This window comes from Atractosteus spatula, chromosome 1 (genome assembly GCF_055471065.1).
Source record: "Atractosteus spatula isolate fAtrSpa1 chromosome 1, fAtrSpa1.hap1, whole genome shotgun sequence".
Taxonomy (NCBI): Eukaryota; Metazoa; Chordata; class Actinopteri; order Semionotiformes; family Lepisosteidae; genus Atractosteus; species Atractosteus spatula.
The window spans coordinates 13,405,509-13,425,069 of record NC_142706.1 but is presented as its reverse complement, the minus strand read 5'-3'; the positions used below and the strand labels follow the sequence as shown (position 1 = coordinate 13,425,069).

Below are 19,561 nucleotides of genomic sequence, written 5' to 3'. Positions count from 1 at the left end.
AGTGCTGGCTCTGAAGAAATCTAACAGGCTGACGTTGTCGAACATGTGTCACCACAGACACCTCAGTCTTTTTCACTAATTATTTCTTTTAGCTCCTATTTCCACCATCTAAAGCTCATTTTTTCCTGCACTGAACTCTTGTCTACAGTAAATGTTATCTGCTTGGTGTCAGCCCAGTCTCGAATTTTGTCTGACTTTCCTTTTTAGCTTTCACCTTATTGCCTCATATTTAGTAAATATGTTAGTAAATTTACTAACATTAGTAAAACTTGATTTACTAACATTTACTAACAAGTCCCAACCAGATTCCCTACTCCACCAGTTTCACTAAACAATCTGAATGATATTAGACATTTAAACTATACAGTGCAAATTAAAACTGAAATGCCAGTTTTCAACTTAAAAGGGTAAGGCAAGTCATTGGCTTGTGTTTTATGTGCCAAGGGGAAAAAAATGTCTGTTTCATAATCTCTTAAATTGAAATCTAATTTTAGTAATAAGAATGCACTCAAACAATGGACTAGACACGGACTACTTAGAACTCTCAAAAGTTAAAAATCAAAATCGGGACAAAACTCTCCATTAGTTGTTTAGACATTTTTGTTTAACCCCTCATAAAACTGCATCAGCTCAAGAAACGGCAAAAGGTTTCTTAATTTCAGGCACCAGATATATGCTCCAAAACATGAAACCCAGATTTGAGAACTGTATTGGGTCTTTCCATCAGTAAAGAATAAAACGGGCATAAAATTGTGTAACCATGTCTCAAATGGCTAATTATAGAGTGTGAAATACATGAAAAGACAATAAAAGCACCTATGATACTATGGATACTATAAATATCTACAAAGAAGTAAGATTATGTGGTATTACGCGGGGGCGTGTCCAGTGTGGAGGCGGAGCCCTGGTAGAAGGGCGGAGCCTCGCCTTTGTAGTCCCAGCTCTCCTGGCTTCTAGACGAAGGGCCACAGCTGGGCAGGTCCTATAAAGGCACACTGGACACCCCCTGACGGGACGAGCAGGGCCACCCCCGGAAGGGGGGAGCTTACAGCCGTGTAAGGTTTTCTTTTCTTCTTTTTGCCTGTCCTATCACACACTTTCACCGGGGCAGGCGCGCGCACACTTTTTTTTTTTTACACACTAAGTTCTTGTTTTGTTCTCGCCTTAAGCGCCCTGCTCAACCAGACTGGACCACACTAAATAGGGTGAGACAAGTCTGGTTGCCACTGTGCTAGCGGTTCTTTTTTTCCCAGGCTGGACCCTGTTAAATAGGGTAAGCCCAGCCTGGAGCTCATGAGGCACAGCGGTACACTTTCTTTTTGCCTTTTTGTTTATTTTTCCCCACTCTTTTTGTATTATTTTTGGTCCCTGCTAATCTCACACAGGTGCTTCTGTTCCCTCACCCGGGGCGTTGACTTTTAACCGGTGCTCGCCGCGGCCCCTCCCACTCCGCACTGTCACAATTATCCCACTATAAAGAGGAGTATAAATGTTTCTTGCATCATTACCATAATACTGCTCCAGCATTAACACCATAGGACAGCTGTATGGTACAGCTTTGCTTGCTCTGTAATCCCTTCAGCAATAACATAAACCAGATAAAACAGCTTATTCTGAGGTGCTGTTTGACTGGCGTTTAGACAAGTGTATGAAAAGGCATGAAATGCTCCTGCTGGAGGGGAGGATTCATGGGTGGTCTGTGGGATGTTAAAAGTAGGAAGAACTTTTGACATGATCTGGGCAAAGTCCAAGCTGTGTTACATTCTTATAAATTCATTTTCCACACGCACCATTTAACATTTGGATTTCAAAATCCTTCGGGACCAGTGACTACATGCAATGGTATCTCTACTGATCAGCTGACGTTGTGTTGGTAACACAATATTTCCAACCTTCATAAACAACTCCAGTGGTTTACCAGAGAAGATTTTCTGGTTCTGCTGTGGAACCCGATACTGGTGAAAACGCTGGGTTCATTTCAGGCCGACGGGGTTCTTTGGCAAGTAAGAACTGTCAATTTTGGCCTTGCAAAGCCTCTGGTGCAAAGTTCTGCTATGCTTTTGTAAAACCTCTCAGGCAGATCTGGATGTCCCCACACTAGTAATAGTATATTCTAAATCCAAAATGCTTGACTGTATAATATTCTGTAAATGCTTAGGAGTAGCTCTACTGTCCTTAAATTATAGTACATTAATAAGGGTTTGATAGATCTGCTATTAACGACCAATCTACCATCAACAGGTTTTGTGGAATGATAAATTATCCACATTTCATCACTAATGTGCAACTATTAGTTCTGACAATAACCTAACAGGCACTATTAGCGCTATGAATCTACTGATGGTTTGCTAAAATTCTTCAGAAAATCAACATAGAGCAAACTGTCCATTTTTCAGAATATTTCTTAAACATTTATTAACACAAATCTAACATTGCTCTTTAGCTCACTGTGGCTAAGGATCTGCGCCTGTGGCTGGAAGGTTGCCGGTTCAAATCCCGCAGCCAGCAGGGGAATCCTACTCTGATGGGCCCCTGAGCCCCTTAACCCCAACTGCTCCAGGGGAGCTGTACAATGGCTGACCCTGCGCTCTGACCCCAAGCTTCTCTCTCCCCGGCTGTGTGTCTCATGGAGAGCAAGCTGGGGTGTGCAGAAAGACGAATTCCTAATGCAAGAAATTGTATATGGCCAATGAAGTGATCTTATCTTATCTTTACTTTATATACAAGACAAGGATACATGAGATAGATGGAAGTAAAAATTCATCGATCATTCTATCACAAAAATCATATTCCCATTGCCTGGAAATAAGATATGGAGCTTTCTATTTCTGCAAGGTTGCAAAAAAAACAGTTTTAAGTATTAAAAACAAGTTTACCAAGTAAATAAAATCTGGGCATCAATTCCTTTGCTTTAATGGGAGAAGCCTGTGGATTGCAGATAGTTTGTAAATTAATTAGAAAAAAATACTGCTTTTGTAACAGCTACACATTTGCAGAGGCCAATGATGTTGTGCATTATTAGTATGTCTCTACATAAATTAAAAAATGTTTTAATTTACCCTTATGAGGTTTACAGAAAAAGGCTGAAAATGCCAACAGTGAGACTGCCACCATATGTGTCAAGCATAATTTGTCAAAAAAAATAACCAGGCATTCTAATCCATAAACAAAAGAGATAAACTGTTCTTATAGTAGTATAAACCCTTTATTTGGCATAAAATGTACTATATTTTAATATTTTTACTGGTAATTACTGGTAAACAGTCATTTCTGGGCTAAATTACACCTACAAAATCCTGGAAGTTTTAGCTTTAGCTTATATTTTGTTAGAAGACTCGGCAATGCAGTGCATCTGCTGTCTTTTTCTTAATGCAACAGGTCACATCTGCTGACTTAAGGACTAAGTGGGGGTCTAGCTAAGCATGAATGCTGTAATTATGCCAAATCATCTACGGTTTTTAAATCCAACACACTTAACATTAAACCTCACGCATGGGAAATGAGGCCTGAAAACACTTATTTTCGGCACAAAGGGAACCTTAGCTTGTCAAGACAGAGCTATATTTTATGAACAGGCAAGCACTGTTCGTAGCTTCATACATCTCAGGCGCAATAAAACGGCTTCGGGGGACAAGGTGGGCTCCAAGCGCCCCGTGCTGCACGCTCCCCTGCCATTTCCCTTCGCTCACTGGAAAGGGAGTGCTGGCTCTCTGGCAGGCCGCCATGCCACGTTGACTCTCCGAGATACTGCATGGCCTCCAATAAAGGAAAAAGAAAATAAATAGAGAAATCAAAGCAGCGGTGGCTGCCCTGGTTCCTGTGCCCTCGGGCCGCAGTCTCGCCGCAGGACCGTTATGAAAGGGAAAGGCCAGACAGCCCTCCGTGCGGCAGACCGAATATTGTCATTACGGCGAGCGGAACCCATGATTCTCCTGTTCGTCCTTCCATCCGAGAGGCAAAAAAAAACCCCCGCGCGGTTTCCTTTCCGTGCTGCGGGGGGTCACCGCAGGCCCCAATTTCGCATACCGCCGCTGGCCAGCAGCGCTATAAATAAGCCGGCGGCCACGGAGCGATTCGGTGCAAACGTTCCAGGCTGCCGCCGCGGCGACGTGAAAATTAAACAGTTGAAATTATTTTTTGTTCCCTGGCCTTTTCTTTTTCCGTTTTTTTTTTGTTCCTTTTGTGGGATTTTGAAAATGAACCCGAATTGTATTTTCAGCTTAAAAAAAAATCCCCACATTTCTTTTTCAAAGAATCCCAAATGTTTTCTTCAGATTTTAGTTCCATATTTTTAAAACTACAGAAAATGTGCCAGGATACAACAGCCACTCTCTTTTCTGTCAATCACCATTTTCAAAGTTAACTGCATATACAGTGGTTATAAAGTTCATTCTGAATCCCTATCTTATTTTTCATCCAAACAGGTGTACTTCAAAAAGAACAAGTACATTTTAATTTGGTAAAGTTTAGTGTTCCTTTTCCTAGGAAATGTTTTGAGCAGTCAAATCTGAAACCTATAAAAAAACTAGAAAAACCAAAGAGCTTCTTGAAGGATTAATTCAAAGAATAAAAGAAGAGCACACGAGTAATGATGATATACTTTTTTGGGGAGAAATGAACAGCAGCAGAATTTGTTTAGTCGTAAAATTATTTCCTTTCATATTTATCCTTTCTTTGAGTCTATACCATGGCGTATCAAACACAGGAACAAAAACATGATTGTGTACAACATGGTGCTACATTATTTGACTGGAAATATGAGTCACTTTTAATTATGTCGGGGGAACAAATATACTATGTTTTGGATGTCTCACTTCTTTTGTTTCTGAGTTACATGATCACTGTGGCCTGGGAATTTTGTACCAACTATCAACACAGCTTCAGCTTTGTCTATAATAACACGTCTCACTTCAACATTAGTGCTATTCTGTCATATCTTCACCCCTATTCTCTGTATGCACAATTTTCATAAAGGATCAACATCCTACAACTCCAATTCAAAGCCTTCTTTCATAAAGAACTACACAATAGTTTCTATAATAAACCATCATTATATAAATTGTTTTTCTAAGTGAAACTCAGCACCTACTGAACATATTTTTTTGCTGTCGAACAAGGTAAATATTTGGTTTCGGTCACAAGTGCCTAACCACGCTGGTGTTTTATCAGTCATTCATTGTGTAGATGCGGATCTAAATGTGGGTCCTTTACATAGTGTCATATCCTTTGAGTGCATGGTTTCAAATTTAACGGGGTCTCAAACCAAGTCAGTTAGAGGGTCTGATTGACCTCCTTTCATTTGTAACCAGTTTTATGTCGAGTTCAACCTCTGCTGGTAAATTTGGCATTCATGCTGTAAGAACAAAGTCTCGAGAAGGCCATTAGACACATCTAGCTGTTGCGGTTGCTGCTGCAGCCTATAGATCTGAAGACATTTGTTAACATTTGTTAAAAGACTCTATCCACAATCCCCCGAAAACTGCCAAGTTTCCAAGTTTGAACTATCAACACGCCTCAGTCTAACCACTATAAATATTTTACTTTCTTCCAATTTCTATATCCGTTTATTCTCCTGATTGGTAGGCTACTGCTGATTTCTTAGCTAAATTGAGCCGCTTGGTTGTACTCACCATGTCAGCTATAGATAACTAGGTCTATGAATGGCATTGGTTATGGTTATTTCTTGTGCCGTGGACCATTCTAGCCTACAATCATTGGAAATGGCCATCTTAAGACCAGACCCACTGAAAATTTACCTTAAACGAACCAAAATTTGTTATCTAACCTTATCAATGAGACCTTGAAGTGAAATTTTCTACTTCATTGATCTACTATCAGACCCATTCTCAAAACCTCCTCAAGACATTAAAGCCAGTGGCTTTTGATATTGACAACTGTGACATTTTACTACATTTGTTTTACGTTAGCCTATTTGGCTAATAGCAAACCATTTGAAAATTGAGTCTATTTCTGTCCTAGGCCACACTTGTTTGTGTGGGGTACTGGGATATATGTACAATTCCCATTTCAGAGATGGAATTATACAGATCAGTCCAAGTCACACTGGCAATCCTAATCAAGTTTCCTGCTTGCCCTTCTGCTCAGTTTTGGAGAGCGGCCTGATCAAGATAACGGAGGGCTGGTGTACAGGTACTTACTTCATCATACTTCAAGGAATACATTACCTTCTCCTGATCTGTACCTCTTTACCACTTCATCCCTCACTCGTTTTAAAATCTCCTTGGTTTTCATGGTTGATTTGTCACATCACTACGCGAGTTGTAGCTTATAATTTAACATCTGAGGAAACATGCAGAGACGGGTTCTACTTGGAAGTTAAAACAACTCTGATCATACACAGAGACCATTACTCCAATTTTGTGACTCTTCAATTTATTGGACTGCTCCTGAATTTAAGGTTGATGCATCATCAACTTTTCTTTAAAAACTGATCTGCATTTTTTACACTGAATTTTTTTGCTTTTTTAACAAAACGTCAACTTTGCAGGGCACTCTATGTTCCCTCTTAGCTTATTTACTACCATAGTCTTGGTTTTCATAATCATGGTGACGACATTCACATTTCATTTACTTGCAAATGAAACGAACATTTAACAGTAGACTCTTAAGCTACAGTAAATTGTGTAACCGAGAGTGGGGTTATACTCACTTTCTTTTTCATCGTGATTAAATCATTCTAACAACTTACTGGATTATTGACTAAGTTAATAAATATGTTTTATTGTGTCCAGAATTCTGTGGCTCATGTGCTAACTAAAACTACCACAGCATAAATCTCCTGTCCAGCGTAAATTACTTTGGCTCCCTTTGAAATTTAGAATGGATTTTAAGGTTCTGCTGAAGTATAAAGAATGGTATGCTCTAGCTCCAGGACCATTTAACAAGTTATTGCTTGAGTGCAGTCCAACACTTGATGTAAGATCTGCTGATTCAGTTCTTATTCAAACCTGTGACCAGGCTCCACACAATGGGCAATAGAGCCATCTACTGTGTACTTCCATAACTGTGGAGCTTTGTGGATCACTTATTGTGGGCTTGTCTTTTTCCTGTAACTTTTCATTTATATTTTTTCTCTGCTCTAGTTTTACGACATTAGATTTTTTTTGTAATTTCCGCAGTTTTTATGACGAGCTCTTATACATAGAATGTATTATTAAAATAATAGCTGGTTTTAGACGATCCAAGTCAAAGAGCAGTCAACTGAGTTTGCATGTTAATTTATGAAAACAATCTAAAATTATTTTACTTTATTTTTACGGAAAGCATGAAAAAAATACATAGAGATGCCAAACACAGATTGTGGTGCCAGTAGTGCCAAGCACGGGGTGTGCTTCTTAACAGTCTTCAGCAAACTGCTGTATTCAAAAGGCCTCCCCTGCATGGGTAGAAACACTTTTCTACTCTTTTTTTTTTGCAAAGCTGCAGTGGTGTGGACAGACTCCTGCTTATTTCTTTGTTTGTGCCCCAGAAACCATCTTCTAACCACCATTACAAAACTGTGTGCACTGCGTGGTCCAAGTCGACAGGCACAGATTTTGAACACTCGTGGTTTGTGGGATAGCAGCTCCCGGGAGAATATCAATGCATCTGAAAAAAGACCGCAGTCTTCTCGCAGTGTGGTCTTCCCTGATCTGCTACAAAATGTAGAAGGGGTGGCCTGTAGGATCGTGGGGGATCTGCCAGACCCCCATAACTTGTGGCTCCCAGGGAGGCTTAGTTAGTAAGTAAACAGCCTTGACATCAGGCTGTTACATTTCAGGAGAGGGGAATGGGGGGGTTGTATTGATTTCAAAGACGAAGCACCATGAGTCTATCCACTTGGGAATTCAGTAGCTGCACATCGTACTCAAGTGATCCCATTTAAGTCCTGGAAATTGTTGGGATGGTGGCTTTGCCCTCCCAGGGATTGGAAAGTGATAAGCAGAAGAGACCACTTTGCCACCATATTCCTAAACTGATCAGTTTCACTTGAAGCTAAACACTTCACCCACTAGGAATAAACCCCTTGAAGTGATGCAATTGCTTTAACATGAACTTTTTATTTTATTACAATATGTTAGACAGAGTTCACGTGATAAGAAATATAGTCTGGACGCCTGTCTGGATTCACACATGGAACAAATATTTTAGAACTTGTGTTTAAGGCAGGAAAAAAAAAACTTCATCAGGCAACTGCTAGGGGAAATACTTAAAAGATGTTTTCTAAGCTGAGACTTTTGTCCAGAAAGTACAGATTTCAATGAGTACATCATCTTTTTGCAATGAAAAAGTTTTGAGAGCAATTAAAGCTATGCTCAACAATAGGCTGAGTTTCACTCACTCTAATTTATGTTAGAGACCAAATATGATTTTCATAGAGAATCGGCGAATAAATTATTTTCTTCTGAGTGTTCTTTTGCCATTGATAGCAACATATCTGGTGGTTTTAAACATTTGGCAAGAAATATCTCCAAATACCAAATGTTTCTTATTATTTTCATTAATTTTCCGACAGTACTAAACACAACCCATAAAACATTAAACGTTGGGTATGAACACAAAACCTAAAAGCAAACGTTAACTATAGGAGAAAATGCTGGCTTTGTGGGCAATATATTATTCCAATATAAACCATTATTTCCATTTGAGCAAGTGGACAGGCAATTAGAAGAAATATTAATTATTTTGGTAAATTTAATTAATCCAGAGTTCAAATACAAATAGCTTTAGTGTTAGATGATGCCACTAAAACCTGCAGCAGATACTGTAGATTCCGTTACTTGAATAGAAAACTACAACTACAAACGTTTTGTACAAACGTAAAAAACATCATCCCATGTATGGTAGCCTTTCACTTTTTCTTATACTGCTTAGTGGTAAATATACCTGGCATCTAAAACAGAAAGAACTGCAGACATACATTTTAGATTCCTTAAGCTTTTGCTGACCTAACAATAATTTAAAAAAAAAACAAATAGGCATTCTGATTAATGCATATAGCCTCTCCTTCAAAAGCATATTTTTAAAACAATGTAATGTTAAGGACAGTTCACAATAACATACATTTTCCTACACATCCCTGTGAAAAAATATTTAGTACGAATTATATACAGTATTTATTCTAGTGGTGATCTTAATTTGTATGAGAATTCTAAAAAATAACTAAAGACATTCTATAAGAGCACAGAGCTTTGCAGGGCACTACTATTCTCCAGTTGCGATTTCATGTTAAAACAATCTTAGAGTGATTTTATGAGCTTGGGTATAATCAAAGCTGTGATTAACATCTGATTTTTTTATAGCCTTGACACTGCAATGATAATTACTAGTATCACTGCCCAGTATAGTATTAAAAGACAATCACCTTTGATATTTTAGTGGATCAGTATACCAAATCCACAGTGTAAGTATATCACTTCTCTTTAGAACCGAGCTTCTCTGAAGAACGTTCATTACATTCAGAGCTGTCATGTCATCCATAATACGGCTAACTCCAACTAAGAAACTATACAGGAAGAAAAGTGGCACAAGCATTCATAAGGACTGAATATTAAAAACAATCAATAATGTGTTTAACAGCACTTGAAAATAGTAGATGTCAATGATTCATCTCTGCCACTGATTATTCCTTGCATAATACTGCAAGTTTTTCAGATAAAAAACATTTGATTGCTACCAGCAATCACATCAGTAAGTGTGAAACATGCAAGATATGCAGTAAATATTAAGCTAGAAAATGATGACTGTGACTAGCTGTTCATTTAATAAACCACTGTCATAAACAATAATTGTATAAAAGCTCACTTTACCTACCCCCAATGGGTTGATCATTATAGCTAATATTAATAAGAACTGGATTGTATCTGCATTTTTTAACACAAAAAAGTCCCATTAACTTATGTCAAGATGTCTTCCATCATGTAATGAAAGTCTGGATGTGTCCCAGAATTCCCTGGTTGGCGTCTTGGCGGTGTTTTACCTGCTCTAAGGGCACGTGCTTCACCAGGCCGCTGACCACAGTCCTGGGGGCAGCTTCTCCCACGTCTACCTCCTCCACGTACAGCGAGTCAGCATCGGGGTGCTTCTTAGCCGTCACAATCCTGCCAACTCGCAAGTCCAGGCGAGAGACGTCCACTGGCCTGGACTCCTCAGCTGCTGCTGTTGGAGTCTTCTCTTTCTTCTCTCCTGCAGGAAGGCAAAAAGAACATTGCTCGACATAACAAACAACTCTGGCCAACGATGGTCTATCACATACGACTGTTGAAACAGCCACACGCGCCAAGCATTTGAGGAGAATGGCCCCATGGCAACATATACAGTCTCTCAAGCTTTTTCAATGTTTTTTTTTTCTGCTCAAAAAAAAAAATTTAACCCAAATGTCAGATTCCTTACATCTGGAGCTCCATTTCACTCCAACCATGGCTGTGACCGCGAAATCAGATGGCTTTTCACATTCCATTTCAAAAGAGCTACCTGTCACTTCATTTTGATTCCCAATTTGTTACCTGAATTTTGGAAAAATCGTTTCCCTGTGGTTTTTAAAATGCACAATATGCACCTAAATAATGATTGCTGAATGTGAAGGAGTGAGAAACTGGATTATTGGGGCAGTTTAGATGAGCCACACTGTCCAAACCCCGAGTTTTATTTAACTGGGATTAACAAAGCTAACAAACAAACCCCACCCAGGGAACCTGAACTAGCAGTGTCATAGGATCTGTAATGACCAAGTACTCACATAACTTAAACTTTAGTTTAATGGTTTATAAAAAGGGTAACAATTTCTACAGTACACCATCCACAGTCGCCACACTGAGGCACTGGATTGGACACTCCAGAGAGAAGGGTCCACCAACATCCTACACCACAGCAACCTGGTTTTCCTTGGAGGTCACTCACCACAGTACTGTCCAAGCACCGTACTGATCGAGCTCAGCACTGACAGGATTAGGCTACAAACTGGTAATGATGCAGTCAAATTAAAAATGTGGAACTCTTTGTGAGCGGTCTAACCCAAATCGAGGCATTCTGCACATAACTGTATTTTCAAATTGTAAGTTCAAAACACAATCCAAACTTTAACACGGAAACACCGGTAATCACCCAGGAACACGATGACCATCTACATTATCAATTAATGGTAATGATCATTATTATTATATTGTTGTTTTCTCCTTGTTCATTGGCACGGTCATTACCCCTCTTTTCTGGCTTCTCCTTCTTGGTTTTCTCTCCGTTGCCCTTCTGAGGGGTCTGTTTACTGCCTGCTGGGGCAGGGGCAGCGGAGGTGTCGGGCTTGGCAGCTGCCACTACAGGAGGCTGGGAAGACGACTGGACGCAGGCATCTGCAGCGGGCATTGGCACCTGTTTGACTGGAGATTCAAAACGGTTAAAACGTTACAGTGCACACAAAAAGCAAGAGGAGCAAAAGGCCTGGCACCCTGTGCTAAAACCATTGAAAAAATGTCCATTTCCATGAAAATCTGTTTCATAAATCCCGAAATACTGAAAAGAAAACAACTTTGGCAAAATCAGGCAAATGAAAAAAGACCGTATAAATGAGAAATGAAAGAAAATAAAAAGCTACAGATCCCCTCATTTGGCGGCTCTTCCTGTCTGGGGGGAAATTACACCCATGGGAAAGCAAGAAAAGCAGGAATGTCGATTAACCTGATTAATTGGTTTCTGTTCACAAAAAAGACCTTTGCCTCTTGAACTTGAACTCGTTTCCCCCCTAACAAAAAAGTTGTTTACCATCCTATTATTAAAATGAACTTTTATTGGCCACATATTCAGAAATCAATTCTCTGAAAATTCCCCTAGTGCTAACTTTTACATAAAAAGAACAGTCCACATTTAGATCTATAAAATCCCAGATAATTACAGGCACCAAAGGATTCCCATACCAGGTTTCAATGTCTGCTCTATTGTCGCATACCTTTCAATTGTTTTAACGGTATAATTCAAACAGAAGAGGCAGCACACTGCTCCTGATGGATGCAATGGGAAGAATAGCCCCATAATGCACATGAATGAAAGAGAACACAAAAAGCAGGTCAATATACCTCTAGAATAATACCACAGCCCCCAGATTTAAACGGTTAAAGAATAAAACAAACAAAAAGGTGGAAAACTTATTAAAATAAGCCTCCTCAAAATCTCCTTTCCCATTTAAATTGTCTAGCTCTAATTGAAAAAAAACGTTCTATCACCACTTTGTCTTGTTAATGTTTACCATAACATTAGTGAACAGGATTTTGCTTTCAGACATTTTCTTAATTTAATGAGCAAGATGCTGCTGTAATGTTACAAAAGACTCTGACTTTCAATAGCCTCATAGCAATTTTGTCCAACCAAACTGAATTCTATCATCTGTACCACCTACTTTAAATCTTAGTGGTGGCTATTACCTTTATATTTTAGCTATGAAAGTTTTCTCCCAATTACAACACTGTGCCTGGCTTGCTCACTGAACAAATGTATCTTAACTGCAGGCAACTGAAGAACAATGTGTACCTGATGTTACAGACAATAATATTTTCTGGGTTACTTTATATTAATCCAAAAAACAGAAAAATGTACAAAAACTTACAACACATTCTTACATACATATGCTCTATGTTTTCTACTTTATAAACTTTCTAGGAAACACTAGTTTTGGAAATTAAAGAGTTTTCTTGTGATACCCACATAAGATTTTGAATAAATTATGCAGAGCTTGCATACATGTTCAAGGATTTTTCATTTTATCCAAATTTTCCCATCTGTACCTTCTCAAAACCTCAAAGTGCAATGAAGAAATGCAAATGTTAAAAGATGAGTGGACTAATTCTCAGTTTAAAATCAACAATGACATTAAGAAACGGGGCCAAATGTTCTCATAGTGGCCGCGGTGTCAAAAACTACTTAATGAGCAAAACAAACCCCCTAAGGGAAAAACTGCACATTTGTGGCTGGCGGTGAAGTGCTAACTTCCATCCACAACTTGGCATAATGCTAAGTGTAATTACTTTAATAACAGTTAATAGGAGTTTAACAGTACAGCTTTCTGGATGTTTCCCAAGTGCCCCAATTGGTGTTGACCTAAATAGCTTTATCTTTCTGTTCATGAAACCGAGAAGGACATTAATTTTAACATGCTGCCACAGTGTGAAAATACAACTGCATATGAACAGTGAAACTATCTTATTAGAAGTTCTTTACAAAACTGCATTACATTCCTGTCTTTTCAAAGGACAACAAGATTAAACCATAAATTTTAAAGCCAGGTGTCTTGTCTTTATGCTAATATTACAAACTCAACCAACAGTTCTGAATTTTTGTTTTTCTGGCAAACAAGGAAACAGGTCAAGAAACTTGTCGAATCTACACGTGGCACTGGGTGTCCTGACTTAAAGTCAAAATGCCACTTCATGTTTTCACTAAAATGGAATGATGACAAGAGGAGTCTTTATTTCCCTCTTTAGGAACTCTGTACATGTTTCCTGTTTAAAAAGAAACCTGTAACCAGCATTCCCAAAGTGGCAGTGTACAATTGTCCGTGACACAGGAGTCGAGAGGGCGTTGGACGCCCAAGGTCTTTAAACACAATAGTGACTCACACAGAGGGGCATAAATTCTCCTTTAAGGTATTGCAGAACTTGCAGTCTATCAAAATACGAAAGGCCCTTGAAGGAAACATTAAGGAAGAGGACTTCTGCAATTCTCCCAGTGCACTTTAGAGTAGCCATAAAGCAGAATCATTATATCAATTGAAAATGCCAGATTAACTAAAAAAAAAATATAGAGAAATTCCAAATTTAAACAAAGACCACAGTTAGGTGTAAAGCAATACTTGCTGCCCACCGTGTAACAATTTGAACCATCACTGCTCAATAATAATAATAATAATAATAATAATATACTATTATTGCTTAAAAAAATAATCATGCTCACTACTCAAAAAAATAGTAGTAATAATAATAAACTCCATTTGAGTTCACTGAAGAAATTTAAAGTGTTACTTTGTGTCTTTAGTTTAAAATATTATATGTGCTTTTTTTAAAAAAATAATCCTAATTTGACAGCAAGACTAGAACCTTCACTTCTATATATGTATCTTAAATTTTGATTCTGCAGATATTCAGAATCCTAAATGTAACATTCTCCACGATTGCCCAGATCAACAGTTTTGTATTTGATCATCTGAGGTTGCTGATAGTAATTTGTTTCCGGAGGTGCATTGCTCTACCTGCATGAAAAAGTGAACCATAAAAGAAGGAACTAGGCTTATATGCTTTTCTGTAATACAGTACTGAAAAGTAACCTAATTATCAGACGATTCTTTAGCTGATTTTACTGAGGCTAGATAAGAATTACATACCTTATCTTATCAGAGTGTGTTATCAGGTCATTTGTACATTCATTTTTTAGGTGCTGTACTGAATTTCATACCTCAGTCATGAGACAGACTGCTGGCATATGGTCTCTCCATGAAATTAAGTTTAATTATCTCAGCAAAAAATGAAAAAGTGTCGAGCAGGGACCCCAACTTTTCATAAAAACACCACGCTCTGTCAGGAGCAGGAAAACATTATATTTTTTTATTAGAAGGCAGATGATCAATTTTGCTTTGTAGTGATTAAATGTTTAATAAAAAGTTGCTTTTTACGGCACATCTGTTACGGCATATGTGGAACGTTTGTTTCAGTATTCCAGTTACAATATTGTACATTCAGGACTGGGCATTTATGGTTTAGTTTTGCTTACTTCGGGCTTCCCTGATACTCACACATCGCACTTCTCTTATTTAAACATTCTGTAGGCTAGTGTATAATTTGTGGAAATATTAAGTATTTTAATCTGTCTCCTGTACTTTTAGAGTAAAATATATTTTTGTTTAAACTCGATGCTTGGTTGTAATTTCTATGCCATTGTTGTAAAATTTCCTTAGGTTAACACGCGTACAAAAAGCACTTGATACCTTGATCAAAATGAAAAGACACTCTATGAAACAAAAACTAGATTAAGGGATACAGGGCATTTATTACCTCCTTTCCTTTTTTCTTTTTCTAGCAGTTGTTTTTTCAGATCCTCAATATCTTTCTTTAACTTCGCATTTTCCACTCGAAGTTTCTTCTCCTCCCGGATTGAGGCCTGCAAGACTGGATTTAAAAATAGATCAATAAGGCATGATGATCTCTTACATTCCTCTATATGTTCCCCCATTAAAATGTGCTCCCGTTGTTGCAGTATAGCAGGATGTCCTATGAAAGGAGTGTCATTACCGGAAAGCTGCCACTAGAGGTCGCTAAGGCACGACTTTAAAGATTTGCGATACAGTTTCCAAAAGCATGTCTCACCTGTATTCACTAATTGTGCAACTGGATAATTGTTGGGCTCATTGTTGTGTATAAAAAGAATAAATCAGGGAGAAATTATGGAGTAGCAGGTAGTAGCATAGCATAATTAAAGAGTGGCGGCATCCACATTCTCTAAAGCAATTTTAATATTTTGTAGATGTCTCTTGGTAAATGTTTGTTGATTCAAACATCTAAAAGCAAAAAAAGGAAAGAAGCACTTTCTGGACTTTATAAAACAGGTGTCTTTGTAGTGCTTTTATGCAAAGGCCTCCTGAGCTATACCACAAAAGCAGGATTTTTCCACAGCTCATGACATGCAACCTGAGTTATAACCGTTTTCAAATATGAAACCGTTAAGATAACACTGTTCATGTTGACGACAGAGTAAAATGACCTCACATTTCTACATATTAATACAAGTTAAAATATCACATATATGGAAAACACATTTAGTTCTTGTCTCAAACCAGCGTTTAAAAACAGTGAACCAAACATATGTTATTTTCACTGGTGTGACATTAGAGAAGACAGCCCCCATTAAAAAAAAACAACAACTGTTGACATCAAAGTTCTACTCTAAATCTTGTACTACAGTGGCATCCTGAAGTTAAGGTGCAATCTCCCTTCACAAAGCTGCTTTGCTCCTCGGCTAGCAGCTGGCAGTCAGCTCTTACTGGCTTTCTCCTTGAGCAGCTGGACCTGCTGTTTCAGGTATTCGATGAGCTGGTCGGCCTCGGCCGCCCTCTGCTCCAGCCTGTTCAGGGAAGGAGTGCTGCCCGACATCCTGATGAGAGAGCGAGCCAGGAACCTGCAAAACAAAATCACGGGGAGTCGGGTGAAACGGAGGGGGCGTGTCTGCATGGTGGCCTTGCAACACCGATCATACAAGGATTCGGAGAACGCTCGTGGCAAATGCTCATTGTGGTATTGTGACGTTTCGATAGGAGAATAAAAGCAGTCGCTTGTTTCGCTATCTCGTCTCCACTTATCCTTTGTCCTGTGAGAACTTGAAAACGCTACAGTTTTTAGTTCATGGCTTGTATAGAAACAATAATACATATGTTTAAAAACGCATTTTAAACTGGTAATCAGGCGTGTAGTGGACAGTATTGTTTGGTACACTCATCTAGTTAATACTGTTGGTCAAGGACGCTTGGACATATTCTCACTCCATTCACAAGAGTTGTGGGCTGTAGCACTAATGTGTACAAAGTTTACATGGGGACATGGTATTAAATAATTTAATTCAGTTACTCTTCATCAATTTCCCTTTGGGATCAATAAAGTCTTATCTATCTAAAATGTAGAGAATTCCAACCCGTTAACTTCAACGCTTTGCCTCTACATCACTGATGCATCTTTCTCGCTCATTTGCAGCCCATATTTGTCTGTGATTCACATAAATACGGTAAGATAATGCCTCATGTGAAAAGATTCTCATGTTTATTAACAGACCCGGCGGATCTACAATCTTTTTGAGAAAATGTCAGATCCCTTAGGTCTCAGTGATAACACCGTTGCTGAAAATAAGTCAGCGCACCCAACTTTCTTTTGTAATAATTGCGCTTAAAGCAAAATTAGCTAATGCTCATTTTATAACATTCTTTGAAAACGTAAAGCAATCAAGAGAATTACTAATCGGAAAGCTCAATACCCCATTACCTAAAGAATCAAATTAAATAAAGCATTTTAAAACATTGTATAAGCCTACTTCATGCATTACTGATGATGCGATATCATTTGATGCCACATTTTTACAAATGATTTATTCGAACACAATGACATCCCTAGGTTGAAAGCTGAAACTGCATGTAGAATAAAATCAACTCTAAAATGACTACATTCCTAAGAATTTGGTTTTAGTGTTGCAATTACATAACTACTATTCTACATTGTTTACAACTTCGATATATAGTGCTTTATTATTATTATTATTATTATTATTATTATTATTATTATTATCAGATGTTTACGTACTTGTTTGCAACCATGCAAATACTGAAACGGCAAAGGACTTTGTCAAATCATATTACAAAATCATACATTCAAGGTAAGGATAGGTCATCCTATTTTAACATCCGATCTGAATATTTCAAAACTTGTTTTTTTTTTTTACATTCGATGAAATCTAGATATAGAACATAAAGAAGAGCACAAACAGATCTTGCTGGCATTGCACCTGCAGATGAATCCCTGAAGTGACTTAACAATATGACCCTTTTAAATACCATTTCAAAATAAAACAAACATATGCTGGCAATGCATGCTTCACAGCTGATATGGTACTCAGTGGACCATCCGTTTATCATGGTATAATCTGACCATAAAACTTTCTTCCAAATCTCTTTGCTCCCTGAGCAAATCCCGAAGCATGGTAGAGGTAATGTTATGGACTAGATAGACATGACCATCTTTGAAAGTGATTCACTCATTATCAGTATCCTCATCAGTATAGATGAGAACAGCAGGAGAATTCACTCTGAAGTATACAAAAACAGTCTTTCTACTTACAGTGGTGTGAAAAAGTGTTTCCCCCCTTCCTGTTTTCTTATGTCTTTGCATGTTTGTCACACTGAAATGTTTCAGATCATCAAACAAATTGAAATATTAGACAAAGATAACACAAGTAAACACAAAATGCAGTTTTTAAATGAAGGTTTTTATTATTAAGGGAAAAAAAAAATCCAAACCTAATCGAAACATCGTGGGATGCTGCTGCAGAGCTTTGAGAAACAGCAACCTGTCGGAGACACAACTCTTTTTTCGATTTTTTTTATCTATTCAACCTCTCCATATGTTTTATCATTTCTGAAAGCCCGCACTTGGGAGTGTACGCCGAAACTCATACTCTAGTTTAAAGCCCACTGGCCTGTGTTATTAGCTCCAAGTGTCCAGGATCTCCTAACAGACAGCACACAAGTGTCGGCAGTGTTTAGCCAAGAGGCTACCCTCTGCACAACCTCTGAGGCCAGCTGTGACTCCCCGTTTTTGTCAAAAAAAACAAAATGCACAGAACATTTGCTATAAAAATCGTTCATAACATTTTAAAATAGTCACCTGTATGCCATATGCCAATAAATTCAATTCACTTCAGCTTCACATCTGTGACAGTTACGAGGTCCAAGTCTATGCGATGCGTGAAATAGTATTAAACTGGATTATGAAACTCCTATGGAGGTACATTAATTTCCTTGCTGATGAAGTCAGTTATCAAATCCATTAGAGACTTTTGACTGCTGAGGACATTTTTAAAACTCACTTTAAAAGTCTTTTTGCTATATCTTTGAAACAATTTTAATTCCCTCTTGGCTTAATTTGTTGACTTTATGATGTGATTTTTAAAAAAAAACTGTGTACAGAATAAAACATATCATTACTATTATTGAGGAAACTATCACTTACATGATAGAAAATCTCTTTACAGAAGCTGACTAGATAATTATACCTTTTGTCACAAATAATACACACCCTGCATGATTCACTTAAAAGGTATGAATTAGGCATTTACTAGAACAGAAACTGCATTTCTCTATTATTAATACATGGTTAACGCACAACTCCTACTCTAAAGTTGTACACACATTTTCTGTAAGCCCCTTATATTTCCAAATGGAAACCAGTTAGAAAACTTTTCTTGTATCCAGAACTTGTATAAAGACAGATAAGACCCTTTTAACTTTCAGCAGTCTGTAAAAAATCTCAATGATATGTATATTCTCAAATGGCAATGCGTGACAAGTGTGCGAGAAAGATTTCAGCTTCACAGACCTCACACTGAAGTCCCTTTGCCTAGATTCAGGTCAAGATGGACAAATCTAAATTCTCGCAACTAAAAAAAAAACAGAACAAGCTGAATACACTCATTTCTGGAATTTTTACTAGCATGGGCAAAACATCACATAAGTCTTGCTGTGAAATTGTAGGCCTACACTTTATTTTTAAATAATCAGTTAAAAGAGGGATAACGGAAAATAATACTTTATGAGGCTCTTTAGCCCTTTTGGGATCACACAAAGGTCCTATAGCACTGCCTGTAGAAACAGCTGGTTACCAGTCTTCCCTAGTGTTTTACTTGGGACATATAGTGCTTTGGCAAAAGTCCTTTACTGACAAAGGCAGAAAAAGATTTTACAAGAGAGAAAACTAAACCAACATACATAGTATGGGGTGGTACTGGAAAAGAACTGGCACTAGATAAAAATAAAACCTCGGATGAGGAA

The 19,561-nt window shown here is 38.1% G+C and overlaps 1 protein-coding gene across 3 annotated transcripts in view; it reads right to left on the bottom strand.

Moving 5' to 3' along the window:
• aimp1a (aminoacyl tRNA synthetase complex interacting multifunctional protein 1a) overlaps positions 1 to 19,561 on the bottom strand; it is a 35,805-nt gene that overhangs the window by 3,438 nt on the left and 12,806 nt on the right. For all 3 annotated transcript variants that reach the window (XM_088918039.1, XM_088918038.1, XM_088918040.1), the window contains exons 2-5: positions 16,016 to 16,149; positions 15,030 to 15,143; positions 11,199 to 11,372; positions 9,980 to 10,185 (exon numbers count right to left, since the gene is read on the bottom strand). In XM_088918039.1, coding sequence (XP_088774165.1) covers positions 9,980 to 10,185; positions 11,199 to 11,372; positions 15,030 to 15,143; positions 16,016 to 16,149 — 628 coding nt within the window. The remainder of the gene's footprint in view (positions 1 to 9,979; positions 10,186 to 11,198; positions 11,373 to 15,029; positions 15,144 to 16,015; positions 16,150 to 19,561) is intronic.